We start from the raw sequence: 14040 nt of genomic DNA, 5'->3' as shown, positions 1-14040 counted from the left end.
AAAAAAAAAAAAAAAAAAAAAAAAAAAAAGATGTGTGCTCACATTGGGTGCACATGAACAAGCACGTGTAGTGTTAAGGCCTGTGTTTTCCTCCATCAGTTTTAGCTCTACGTTTTAAAGCCAGGGTCTCTCGCTAAGCCTTCACACTCATTAATGGACACATTAATGCTTGACAGGCTGGACACAAGGCCCAGAGATTCTTCTGTCTTTGCTTCCTGGGTGCTGAGGATACAGGCTTGTGCTAGGTGCTCAGTGTTTTATGGGAGTGCTGGGGCCCTTGTGTCTGTACCATTGGATCACACACTGTACTTTACACACTGATCACACCATGGCGCTTTGTGCCTTTGGATCATACACTTTCTAACTGTGTTCATCACAAATTCTTATGCTGATGCTATCACCAGCATCCTTTGATCATGTGACCCTAACTACAAGACAAAGGTCTTGAAGGGAAGGCATACTATTATTCATTAAAATTAAACACAAAATTATGTACTTACAAAGACATTTTGTTAGAATATTTACATATATACACCTTCAATCCATACAAGTATAAAATAGCATATCCAGACAAGCTTTCCATAACAGGTTTCTCTTTCCCTGAACTCACTACTCATCTCTCAAAGCAAAGCCAAACTCCCACTGTTTCCTAATTACTTCAGATCTTGCCACTGTCCATCCCTGAAGTATTCAAATGAGTCTCCATTAAAAATAACATTGAAGTCACTACAATACACCTGAATTAAAAAAGAACCCTAATAACAGAATACAGATGCTTTTTACAGATAAGAAAGGTTGTTAATTTCTTGTAAAAATTTGTTTAAATTGTGTATTATATATACATATGTACATATGCTTATGTGCACAGAATCATGGAGAACAGAGGAATCTAAAATTTAACATTCTAAAGCCTACTGTTGGCTTTAAGACACTCTTCTATGAAGACATGCAATCTTATAACTCTGAAAAATGTTAAATCCTTTTTAGGCACATGAATTATAGTGCAGGATAATTTCCAGGAACTCACAACAGGAATAGCAAGAAACTCCTATGCAGCGGTGTGCCATGATTGGTCTGTTAGGTCTTCTGTAATGACATCTAAAACAATCTACAAATGCAGAAGAAGTTCAGTGGCCAGGTATACCAACTCTAAGAGACTATGAAATGCAATAGAGCTCACGGCCATTGTAGATCATGAAGACCTATGCACTGACTGAGGAACGACAGGGCTAAGTCTATGTCTGGCCAACTCATTCTTCAGCCTGGATACCACATGCCTTCCCATCAAGCCCTATGGACATACTATTACTTGATGTTGGCACTGGCGACCATATTTCACTTAGTTTGTCTTCTGGTAAAGACCATTTACAATTCTAAGGAAACAGGAATAACACGTTATAAATAACCATGAATGTTTTAAAACATTCTGTACTCAAAAGCTCTGTCACATAGCTCCATAGGATCCCATATTAATAATTATTTCTTGAGATTGGGGAGACTAATTCACTTCAATCAAAGTGGATTTAATCAATAGATAACAAAATACCCTAAATTTTAAAGCTTAAAAATTTTGAAGTGCTGTCTCACTGCCAAAGGCTAGTTGTTTAAAAGTATTACAACCACATAATACAGATTTCAAATATGATAATGAATCTAAGAAACTACAAATATTTATGTATTTGTGAGAGAAAAATATTTCAGTCCTTGCAACAAAAAAATCACCCTGAGCAACAGAGACAATGTTCATGGTCAAAGACAAAATCACACAAATGTTAAAAAAAAAATGTAAAAAATGTAAAGAAAAAAAAAAAAGTAAAAAAAAAAAAAAAGGAATCACACAAATGTAAAGCTCTAGTAAGAGTTTCCTATATTAGAATGGCAATATAGAAACATAATCAATTCATATTGTATAACATACATAAGATAGCCTAAGCAAGTGAACACTTTATATATTTGGTGTTGTTTATATATGACACACATACTATCAAGAGTTAAAAGTGCTTTAGTATTACTTTATAATACTGCAAAGCCTGGACTTTTTTACATACAATCTAAAAATGGATGCAGAAAGAGTATTTTTAATAAGAATGAATAAAATCTACAAAGCCAAAAGAGCTAAGAGAGATAAGCTGCAACCTTCATTAAAGAAGGAAAGAAAAGAAGAAAGAAAGGGAGGGAGGGAGGAAGAGAGACAGACAGGCAATATAGTCAGTCAGATAGACAGACACATGTTCAGATTGACAGCAAACAAGATAAACCTTTTTTGGACAAACCCAAAAAAAGAAACACAGCAATCAAATGATATACAAACCCAAAAGGCAGCAACATGCTTCTGTTAAAATGAATTCTCTGATTTAAGAGTTCAGAGAGTTTATTATATTCAGGCCAAAATCTGACCTTTGCTGAGAACAAACTTTCATGTAAACAGGAAGCCCAAGAGTCTTGTTACACACACACACACACACACACACACCACGCCACACCACATCACATCACATCACACCACATCATATCACATCCTCACCTGCAGCCCTCCTATGAATCTTGTTCCAGCAACCCCCTATGGCTGTTTCCATTCAGCTGACACAAGGTAGGCGCCAGCACACCCTCTACTGCGTTTTCTCATCTCACTCTTGCCCTCAGAGGGAGACCAGGGAGAACGTGTCAGTGCGTGTAACAAGACGTTCATGGTCAGTGCACACTCCAACAAGTCTTCACCCAAAGACAGGCAGCACCACAAACTTTACTTACAGATGTTTCTTCTTCCACAATTCTGAATTTTAAAATAAACATTTCACAAGTGTCAGTAATCAGCTAATAGAGACATCCTAACAGGATACCAGTATGTGGGGATAGACAAGAGTTTCAAAGGAGTACAAAATGCTACACGGTTATAACAATGGTAACTCTGTAGTAACAGAAACACTCTGAGGTTTTATCTTAGGCCCTCCCTGCAGTAGGGCAGGCACTCTTGCCATCTGGCTGGTAGGTGAAAAGCCATATCTGGTCAAGGACAAAGTTCTTCTCCTCCTGGAGGGTAACCTTACAGAGTGACAGGAAGCTGTCCAACTGTCCCTGTGGCAACACCTCAGAACTAAAGCTCGCTGACAGAAAGTCTAACAGTGTAAACATTAAGAAGCACATTCTCAATGTACAGTGCAGACTTGTTTGAAATAAGCTTTGTGTAACAGAGTACCAGATGTGATGAACATAAACAACGATTTTTAAAGGCACATTTCTATATAGATATTTTATAATCAAATTCAAGTACAGTTACAAGAAATATGTTTCTACATTTCTCTTCTAAAACTATATATTCAATGAGAGGGGCATTGCTCTTTTATCCTGTAGTAGTGGGAAAACAAACAAACAAAGGCAGGACTGTGTCTGAAACAGTAGTTATCATCTGCTCCACCTCAGTGGCCCTGCAGACCACCACATGTCTCACTTCACAACAGAAAAGTCCGGTCACATGATTATCTGCTGGGATTTAAGCTCCAGAATGAAGGTGGCAGTGGTACTACAGTTAGGTCTGGTGGCCTGGGAGGCATGACAGCAGCTCTTTGCTCTACTAGACAGAGAGCAGAAACGGGGAAAGAACTCAGAGAAGGTCCTTAGGGAAAGAACAGAAGATTACAAATGAAAGTGAAGAACTGCAGGGTTGACTATGGACAGAAGCAACCAGAGGTAAAATGCAAAAGTAAGAGATGTGATGGAGAATGGCCAATAAGTCAGGGTCTGGCTCACACTGCAAGAAGGGGCACTTAGAGCAGGGAAGTTTAAAAAGTAAACACAGCTACCTTCTTCCATGTCCTTTGTTTACCAACTGGTGGCTCAGCAGTTAAGAGTACTGGCTGTTCTTTCTAAGAACCTGGGTTCAATTCACAGCACGCACATACAGGCTTACAACCATCAGTAACTCCAGTTCTGGGGATCTGATGCCCTCTACTGGCCTCCACAGGCACTGCACACACATGGGTACAAGCAACACACACACATTAAAAAGAAAACGATTAAAATGGAAGTGTCTTTCTTTCAATCATTAAAAGTAAAGTGCAACCATGTTAAGATAAAAAATATGAAAATGGCATAAATCTATAAGTGACTTTTTGAAATATGCTTCATTTCTCTAATTCTCTATTCATATGCTACAATTTTGTGTCTTTATGTCTCAATGTACTTTTATTTTTATTTCTTAAACCAATGCACTATCATTGTTTTCTAAACTTTACAGTTCTCAAGAGCATAAGTATCTGAGCATTTTCTGAATACATAAACATATATATGATTGTCCCAGAGAGGTACTTTACTGACGGCTGCCTGATAGCAGTGTTTGAAGTGGATTACACAGGAGAAAGGAGAGCAGGTGAGTCAGAGGCAAGAACAGAGGACGGTAGTATGTGGGCGTGTCTGTAAGAGAGAGCCCCAAAGCATTCTCAGTGGATCAAATAGAGTTTTTCAAAAGCCTTGAGAAAACTTACACACATTGGTAATTAGGCTAAGGAAACTGACCATCAGAGGATAATCATGTGATAGTATTTGTAATGATAGCAAAATTGGAATCCAGTTCAACGGTTGTCTGACAGAGCAGAGTGCATGTGCTCTGAGAACAAATGAGAAACACGTTACAAACTATTGTAATTTTAAAAATCATTATAAAACAAGATGCATGACTGAACCCTCATGTTCACTGTGTGTACATGCTGAAGCAGGAGCCAGAAGAGCAAGACTGTCCCTCGGGGGCAAATGCTTAATGCCATGGGTGACTTTCTTTTCTTCCTTATAACTAATTTTCCTACTTGTAATAATAAATGTGCTTTTTATAATAACAAATACCTTATTTTTAATAGACAGAAATCCTATGTAAAGTTATGATGCATATCTGAGAGGTAATGGCTAAAACAAGGGGAAATGGAGCCCAATTTGGAAGAATGGGCACTTGCAATATGATGTGGGGTGTAGTTCCAACTGTTTACCCTCTACAATATACTACTATCCTATACAATACAAAGCAAAGGCACAGTAACAATCACGGTACCTGGGGCAAATAATGCAGTCATTCCAAGAAGAACCTGGTGTATAGTACACCAGGGATAACTGGTGTTAAGTTTTAAGGTAAGAATGTTTTACACACACACACACACACACACACACACACACACACACACACTTAAACAAAATTTATAACACATTCAAGGTGCTCAGAGTAAACTATCTGGTGAAGGAGGCTGCAGCAAGGAACAATCTTTTGTAGTATTTCTAACAGAAAAACCCTGAACGTACATTGATAAGTGCATGAGCTTTAGCATGAAACTAACCGAACTTGGAATTACAATCTTCCTACTAAGCCACAGGGCCTAGACAAGCTGCTGTGCGCAGCCTGTCTGTACACGTAGGGCACATGGCTCGGTTGGGAGAACTGGGTGGCACATACGACAGTGGTTTGAGAACTATGAAGCCAGGTATGGCAGCTCCAGGCTGAGTTTGCAAGCCTGGGCCAGGCACTAAGAAGCTATCCTTGTAAAAGCACCATAGCTGATTTGACTGGATAAGCAAAGGAAGGAAAGGAAAAACATGTACAACTCAAGGCCTGGAACACAAAGGGCACTTGCTAAATGTTAAAGGGCTGTATCCTATAAAATATAAGCTTTCTATCATTTTCTAGGGTTGCCATAAACTGTTTCATTAAAAAGATACAGGCAGGATCTGTCCACAGTAAAAAGCTCAGGTTCTTTCTTCGTTTTCATTCTTTGTTTTTGCTGCATTTATTTCAGAATGTTAATTACGTCACTTAGGTGGGCTGTGTGCGCACCCCACTCATTGTTCTCTTAAGTGTTGTGCACTTATGTACCAAAATCAACAGACAGGATCTGCTCCTTATGACTTGACCTCAAAAGAAAGCCAACTGCTAATCTGCAAAGGTATCTGCAAATGCGGGGAAGCAGCACAGGTTCCAGAACATATTCTTGCAAATATCAAAGGTCTACTGTACAATCACACTTTAAACATAAGGGGAAAGTCTTGACATATTTATAAATGGCTCCCACACAATTAAGAAAGGCGCCATGAAAGGTCAGGCTGCATGGTTTTGAGTGCCCCGATAGCTCAGTTGTTTGCACGCCTGCCTGTCTTCTTTGCCCTCCTTTCCACACTGCTGAGCAGGGTGGCTGAAATTCCATCCTAGGAGAGGCTCACTGACTAAAATAAATGGAGTATGTGCTGCACAGGGTGGGGACCTATGCTGGCTTGACTCCTTCCCTATACAATGCCACTACAACAAACAGATTAACTGTAAGCAGGTAGGCATGAATCAGGCCAAGTTCAAGAAGCTAAAGGACTTTCATGTTGCTGAAGCCAAGCTGCCTATGAATATACTGCTGTTGCTTACAGTTTTGTCATAGCCAAGGAGGGCTACAGTGATCGATACAAGAGGGCCAGACACAGGTCCGTCAGGTACCACATATGCATAAAATCTATCGTTATGTCGGCAACTCTCTTCCTGATTAAACTGACGGGCTTTGTTCAAGCGTGCTGATCCTGATTACCTGGTGAGAATTTACTTTTTCTTTAGTGGTTAACTCAGTGACACCCAGATTCATGGAAAGGCTATGTCCTTCATTTCTTCTTAAGCAGAATTTATGCATATGAGCTACATATAAACAGAAATTTGGACTGGTCTGAATTAAAAAAAAATACCGATTTCAAATCTAAATAATAATAGCTGGGCCAATTTGTATGATGATTCCATCTATTAATAGACTAACATTATGGCTACCTGAGGTATCAAATTTTAAATAATATTTTGTTTGCAAGGTGGCTACTTGAGCCACACTGGCCCTTTCTTGTACCTTCTCAGCCATGAATGTTTGTTTTTCTGCCTATCCAGCTCCGTCTCCAGTGTTCAAGAGAAACTCAGCCTCTTCCAGGAGTCACTCACGTGAGCATTTCAGACCACAGGACTCTCTCACATGAACACTTGGTACTATTTAGCAAAATTTCTGCATACTGTATGTCATAAAACTTAACACTTAACATGCATGTTAATGTAGACAGTTTTCAATGTGTACCATTCCTATCTCTAACCACTAAGACGATAAACTTCTTGAAGATAATCATATCTCAAATTGGATCATACTCTGAAACAAATGTTTTTTATCTCTTACTCTGGGTAGTCTAGCCTAATTTCAACTTGTTTCAATAAGACTCAGTGCTTTCAAATGTGCACACCTGTGCCTCCTCCTGGTGAAAATAATTATTACAATAGCATCATCTATAATAAAATTATAACTCACCAGACATTATGATGAATAGTGTTTGGGGACAGTGATTTCAAGGCTGAAGATAACATTATACATTTTATTATAACATATAATTAAAAAGAAATTTCTTTCCCCTAGGGTGGTAACTAGTTTTGAGACTGGATTATTTATTTCCATTTTTAAACACACACACACACACACACACACACACTCGTATAATGGAAGTTTCCGTTATTAGGAGCCTGTATGACTTGACGGTAACAAGGACCTATGAGTATAATATATAATGTTTTGAGAAGCATGCTAGGAAAATAGCTTGTACTTACCACTTTCTGGCATATTTTAAGAGTCAACACAACTAATGCTGATTATTCTCATTTGCAGGGTGATTCCATATCCCCCAAAAAGAAAGACTCTAGCAGAATGATAAACCATGTACACAGATGGTACAAAGGAAGGCACTCAGGGCAAACCCTGTGGTTACTGTTGCAAACAACCTACTTGTAAAACATTACATAGTTAGTGTCACATTGCCAAGTATTCTCAGCCCTGGTAAACAGAGTCTAAAGAAAGACATGGGCTCCTTTCCTTGTTCTCTCTCTGCTCTAGCTAAAAAATGCTTGCTCTCTGAGGATTTCTGAGTTCGAGGCCAGCCTGGTCTACAAAGTGAATTCCAGGACAGCCAGGACTACACAGAGAAACCCTGTCTCAAAAACAAAAACAAAAACAACAAAAAAAGAATGCTTTGGACTCAGTGGCCTCTTAGACCCTCTTTACTGTGGCCCCTGATACAGATCTCGCTTCTGCCAAGAGACCAAGTCTGTTCTCAACACTGTAGTGTGCCTCCTTAGTCCATGCCTGCTCCTGCTGTCACCTTGAAGCATCCCACCTACCCGAGACCATTACCCTTCCATTATCCTTTGCCTTTCTTTCTTTTCAATCCTCTCTTAAAACCACACTGCTCACTCGTGCTGAGGTGTCTTTGTGGCTTGGAGACTAACTCCCGCCATACTATAAACGAGAGCATATGCTACTCAGTCTCACACTGTCCAGCAACTGATGACTTTCTTCCCCTTGCTGTCTGCCCTTGCTCTGTGCTACATAAGAACTGTTCTGCAGGCTTCTAAAGAGGAAGTAAACTTTACACTACAAACAGTGCAATGCCCCACACTTGTAAAAACTCAATGTTAGTGGCTGTTGTTGCTGCTTTAACAAGCATCAACACGTTTCTTCTTTTCAATATAGTATATAGGTTTCTAGTCCACAATTCTAAATGAAATAAGCAGAATCATCATCTGGTTTTGCCCTTTTAAATGATATACTGGCTGTGGGAATCAGTCACCAGCTCTGGCAGGGAACCATTAATTACTACGTGTGGCTCCTGACTAGTGTTCTGAGTATCGACTAGGCAATATACACTTCTCAAGTGTGCAGCAAAGTTAAGCGGGGTGCTAGTACATATTTTCTAGATGGGTAGTCAACTATAAAACCATCTCTGTTGTCTTGTCTGTACTTAGGATAATTGTATGAGTAAAAGTCATTTTCTATTAACTAAGAAATACAGTAATGTGCTAGCTTCCCAGTGTCACATATTCCTTTAAAGAAATGACTAAATGCATGAAATAGAAACCATACTGTGGACTGAGAAGAGTAAGTCTAATTTAGAGGAGAGAGAGGAGTGAGAACACAGGCTCACTACCTGAATGCCTTCGTGCCATTCTGCACAGATACAGAGACAAAGACTTCCACCTTTACGAGCATCTATAAGCTGATGGCAGAGGCGTGCAGTAGGCATTGGCAACACAAAAGTCAAGACCACAGACCACATCTTAGTAGTTATAATCACAGAATTTCAAAAATAGCCCAAACTGACCATAGACAGGGTTGGTCTTACCATCCCAATGTGATTCTAGGCTGGTAGCAAATAATTCTTCAAAATCATGGTACTTAGATGCAAAAGGCTCCATTTTAGCAAACTATAGTTTGTATCTTAAAGCACATCAGACTCCAAGAACAGTGATGTCATTTAAGGAAAGACACCTCCTCTTACTTAAGGTTTCAAGGCCTTTCATGTTAGGCACAGGCAACTTTATGACATGAAACATATACAAGAGGAAGGTGACTATTTGTCACAGGTCATTGGATTTATATGGCTCACTACACGTCAGATATACATATACAGCTCAGCGATTTGTGTCACATTTATTTCAAACCATACATTTTAAGATCAGAACTTACCTTCTCTTAGGCGGTCCACCACAAAAGTAAAGCCGGTGGTTCTTGGGTGTAAGACATACTCATATTTCTGAAGTCCGTTCTTCTCAGCAAAATCATTACTCCTAGCCTTATTATTTTCTAGACAAAAAGATTAGACTGTTTGTTAGGAGCCATAAGGTAAAAGCTAAGGAAAAACGTTAAATATTTCTTGTACAAAAATAACACTTATGACCAGGCATGATGGTGATACCTTCAATCACAGAATTCGGGAGGCAGAGACAGGCAGATTTACAGGAGTTCACGACCAGCTTAGTGTACAGTGAATTCCAGGCCAGCCACTACACTGTGAGACCCTGCATATGCCCAGAAGGCACTTTTCTGCTGTTACACAGTATACAAAGACAACGCAAACATTCTGAGTATGTGTATGAGTGCTTTGTCTGCATGTCTGTGTGACAGTGTGCAGTGTCCAAAGAGGCCAGAAGAGGGCATCAGATCCTCTGGAACTGGAGTTACAGATTTAGGCACCAAATCAGGTCCTCTACAAGAATATCAAATGCTCTTAACCACTGGGTCATTTATCCAGCCCCACAATGCAAATATTTAAGATAATCCCTTACAAATATCTGAAGTTGGGTGGGTGGGTGGGCGGGTGGGTAGGTAGGTAGGTAGGTAGATAGATAGGTTGATAGAGACAGATGTAAATTTACGTTATGAATAAGCCTTAATATCCTTAAATTTATATCCCAAACTTTAAAATTACTTAGGTGGCTTTAAAAAAAAACTGATATGAAATGAAAATTGAGATATAAAAACAAAAAACTAATTAGTTAAAGTTTTCACTAAAGATCATCTTTATGTGAGATGAGGATGTTCAATAGGTCACTTGTCTACCATGTGCAAGGCCTTAGGTTCAATCCCAAGCAGCACTAATAATCATAAAATCCTGAAATAAGAACAATTTAAATGTAAAAGACTAATAAAATGAAAAATTAAGAAAATACAAGATCTAGACACCCTGAAGAAATAACTAGCAATCAAATCAACATTTTTTTTTTTATCCAGTAATTTGGGCTTTGAAAGCAAAATAAAATATCTGCCTTGCTCAAGCACAGAGTGGCTAATATTACCAACCAAAACCACTGCACAGCAAAAGAGACAGATGATTAGCACATCATGTACAAACATCTGAACATGATTTGGCTGAATATAGTTACAGAGACAAGTATATGTTCCAATTGTTGGCAATAACTTCTTTTTCCATTCCATGAGGTCACTTTACAAATTCCAAGAAGAACCAAACTCGTTACTCAGCAAATACAACTGGAAAATAAAGTGTTCAAAAATTTGGCCTTGACTAGTAGAGATCATGAAATACCTTCTGATGACAGCAAATGTTAGGACATGTAATTCTCAGCTCTGTTTGGAAATTTACAGACTAGTACAAAAAATGTATCTATATAAACACAACTTTCCTAGGAATAAATTTAAGATCAGTGAGTTCTCTAGCCCTCCAGCAACCACAGATGCATCCCACAACACAATCTTACAGGAGGCGCTGTGTCATTTCTATCAGAGGCACTGAGTCAAATGCCCACAGCTCTCCCAACAATACAAGGAAAGACCTTGGACATGGAAATCAGTAAGCTATTCTGCATCTGCTGTGAATGTCCTGGGCATGGGCAGTCTAGTGGCAGCATTTCTGTTGCAGCCAGCTGTAGACCTTAAAGGGGACGAGGAGCCCAGAGACATCAGAGAGATGCAACCTCTCATCAGCTTGCGGTCAGGGTCAGTGACCATTGCAGTGATTTTCACGTGCAAATCAAGTCTGATGTACATGTGGAGACAAATATACACAACTCTAAAATGTACAGTTTGGGACACACTATGAGACAAATCAGTGTGGTGATGCTCCGGCCCTCACTTCACCCACCCCTTCCCAGACCATCATTATTAGTAACTGCACTAGCATCCCGTTTTCCAACCACAGCCTCCTGTCAGCTCATTCCCTGCAGCCTCCCACTCCTTCCACCCACACCCATGGGACCGCTAGCCACTCTGAGTTTCTCAAGCCAACTGGGCATGCTCCAACCTCAGCTTGTGCAGCTGCTCCTCCGTTACCCACGCCTTCTGCTGCAGATGAAGTCTCTACCTCATACACACAGTTCCTACTTACCAGAAACTTCAGAGAGGCTGGCCCTGACCACCTTAGAGGCTAGCACCCTGCTTCCTTCTTTTACTGTCTTCCCATCCTGCCTTATCTTTTCCCTTTAAAAAATTTTAGCTTTTTATTGGCTCTTTATGAATTTCACATCATGGACCCCATGTCTGTCACCTACTTTGGGTGGCATCGTTTCCTATAGTTGGGATCATGAAAAATGTAAGAGAGAAGAAAGCTAGCTAAGAGCAAGCAAGCAAGCAAGGGTGAATTTATTTCCCCTGCTAACTTTGGATGTGACCGAGCTGTTTCAAGTTCCTGCCTTGACTTCCACACAGTGATGGACTGTTACCAGGATTGTAAGGTTATGTAAACCCAGTTCTCCACTAACTTGCTTTCAGTTAAGATGTTTATCACATCAAAAATGAAACTAGGATGGTACAAACTTTTATTCTAGAGATTTTGGTAAAGGTACTTTTTGATAGGGCAGACTACTTACTGCACAATGTGACTGGGTTTCATGTAAATCAACTGCTTTAGAAACAAGGGTATCCTTACCTGCGCTACACAGAAGATGATGCCTGCTGTACGAGTCCACTTTTAGGTTTCAACTGCTGCTCTTCCCAGGACTACCACTGGCCCAATCTGAACTTGCAAGGTCTGCTGTTTCAAAAACCACTCCCTTAAAGCAAACCCTGCTCTCTCCTTAAATATTTCTTTCTTTAAAAACCCGAATATACAATATAAACTGCACAATCAGCTCAAAGGTCCAAAGATATGAAAGATTAAAATGTAAGTAAGAAATAAAATGGGCACAAAACACATGTTCTCTTTGCTGGTTTTAAGGTTATAAAGGAGCTGGTACGTATGTGCACATACATTTCTAAGAATGTGAGCGTGTATGTAAGAATCTGTGACTAAGTGATGAGCAAAATGAACTAAAAATTCAAATCATGTTCCTTCAGGGACTAGGGAATTACAGCAGCCTCTATGTATACTTCTGTGCTTTTTAATTTCCCAATATATACTTCTCCCCTTAACAAGACGTTATAAACAATAATAGTGTACACAGACAAAACGTATATAAAGCCATGAAACACACTAATTTAAAAGTATGCAAGCAAACTAGATTCATAACTGAAATCAGAATATAAAAGGTTTGATTAGGGTTTTAGCCCAGCAGTGGTGGTGCATGCCTTTAATCCCAGCACTTGGGAGGCAGAGGGAGGTGGATTTGAGTTTGAGACTAGCCTGGTCTACAGCCTGACCATCCAGAGACTGCTCCACCTGGGGATCCACTCTATAAACAACTACCAAACTCAGACACTATTGCAGATGCCAACAAGAGCCTGCTGACAGGAGCCTGATAAAGCTGTCTCCTGAGAGGCTCTGCCAGTGCCTGAAAAATACAGAAGTGGATGCTTACAGTCATCCATTGGACTGAACACAGGGTCCCCAATGAAGGAGCTAGAGAAAGGACCCAAGCAGCTGAAGGGGTTTGCAGCCCCATAGGAGGAACAACAATATGAAGTACCAAGTACCCCCAGAGCTCCCTGGGACAAACCACCAATCAAAGAAAACACATGGTGGGACCCATGGCTCTTGCTGCCTATGTAGCAGAGGATGCCCTAGTTGGTCATCAGTGGGAGGAGAGCCTTGGTCTTGTGAGGGTTCTATGACCCAGTATCACAGATTGCCAGGGCCAGGAATGGGAGTGGTAGGATTGGGGAGCAGGGGGAGGGAGGGAGACATAGGGGATTTTTGGAGGGGAAACTAGGAAAGGGGAAAACATTTGAAATGCAAATAAAGAAAATATCTAAGAAATTTTTAAAAAGTCATGCTTCTAGCAGGAAGATGGGCATGGGAGGAGGGGTGGGGGTGAGGGAGTGGGGGGAGGGTGCTGGCACACAGGGGCAGGGCTTGGGCTGTGGTGCATTGTGCTGTGGGTGGGCGGGCCCAGCAGGCCCCAGAACCCTGTGGTTCCAGGGCATGGTGAGCAAGGGGCTGCAGAGCCTTGTCTCTTCAGTCAACCTCAGGAGGATGAAGCTTCTGCTGGGCATCACACTGTTGGCCTAGGCTGCCTCTGTTTGGGGCGACTTTGTTAGCATGAGTTTTATGCTCAACAGGCCTATCCAGGAAAATGGTGAATTAAAGATTGAAAGCAAGATTGAAGAGATTGTTGAACCATAAAGAGAGAAAATCAGAGATTTGGAAAAAAGTTTTAACCAGAAATACCCACCAGTAAAGTTTTTTTTTTTCATATTTTTCTAATTGGGTATTTATTTCATTTACATTTCCAATGCTATGCCAAAAGTCCCCCACACGCTCCCCCACCCACTCCCCTACCCACCCACTCCCACTTCTTGGCCCTGGCATTCCCCTGTACTGAGGCATATAAAGTTTGCA

At 40.3% G+C, this 14040-nt stretch overlaps 1 protein-coding gene and 1 pseudogene across 6 annotated transcripts in view; one reads left to right on the top strand and one right to left on the bottom strand.

Annotated features, from left to right (window-relative positions):
- The window catches only part of Lclat1 (lysocardiolipin acyltransferase 1), a 120922-nt gene that overhangs the window by 34446 nt on the left and 72436 nt on the right, over positions 1-14040 (bottom strand). For all 6 annotated transcript variants that reach the window (XM_021149524.2, XM_021149522.2, XM_021149525.2 and 3 more), the window contains one exon: positions 9498-9614. In XM_021149524.2, coding sequence (XP_021005183.1) covers positions 9498-9614 — 117 coding nt within the window. The remainder of the gene's footprint in view (positions 1-9497; positions 9615-14040) is intronic.
- Positions 13624-14040, top strand: part of LOC110283974 — a 3466-nt pseudogene continuing 3049 nt past the window's right edge.

This window comes from Mus caroli, chromosome 17, assembly GCF_900094665.2.
Source record: "Mus caroli chromosome 17, CAROLI_EIJ_v1.1, whole genome shotgun sequence".
Taxonomy (NCBI): Eukaryota; Metazoa; Chordata; class Mammalia; order Rodentia; family Muridae; genus Mus; species Mus caroli.
This window is presented reverse-complemented; position numbering and strand designations above follow the sequence as displayed.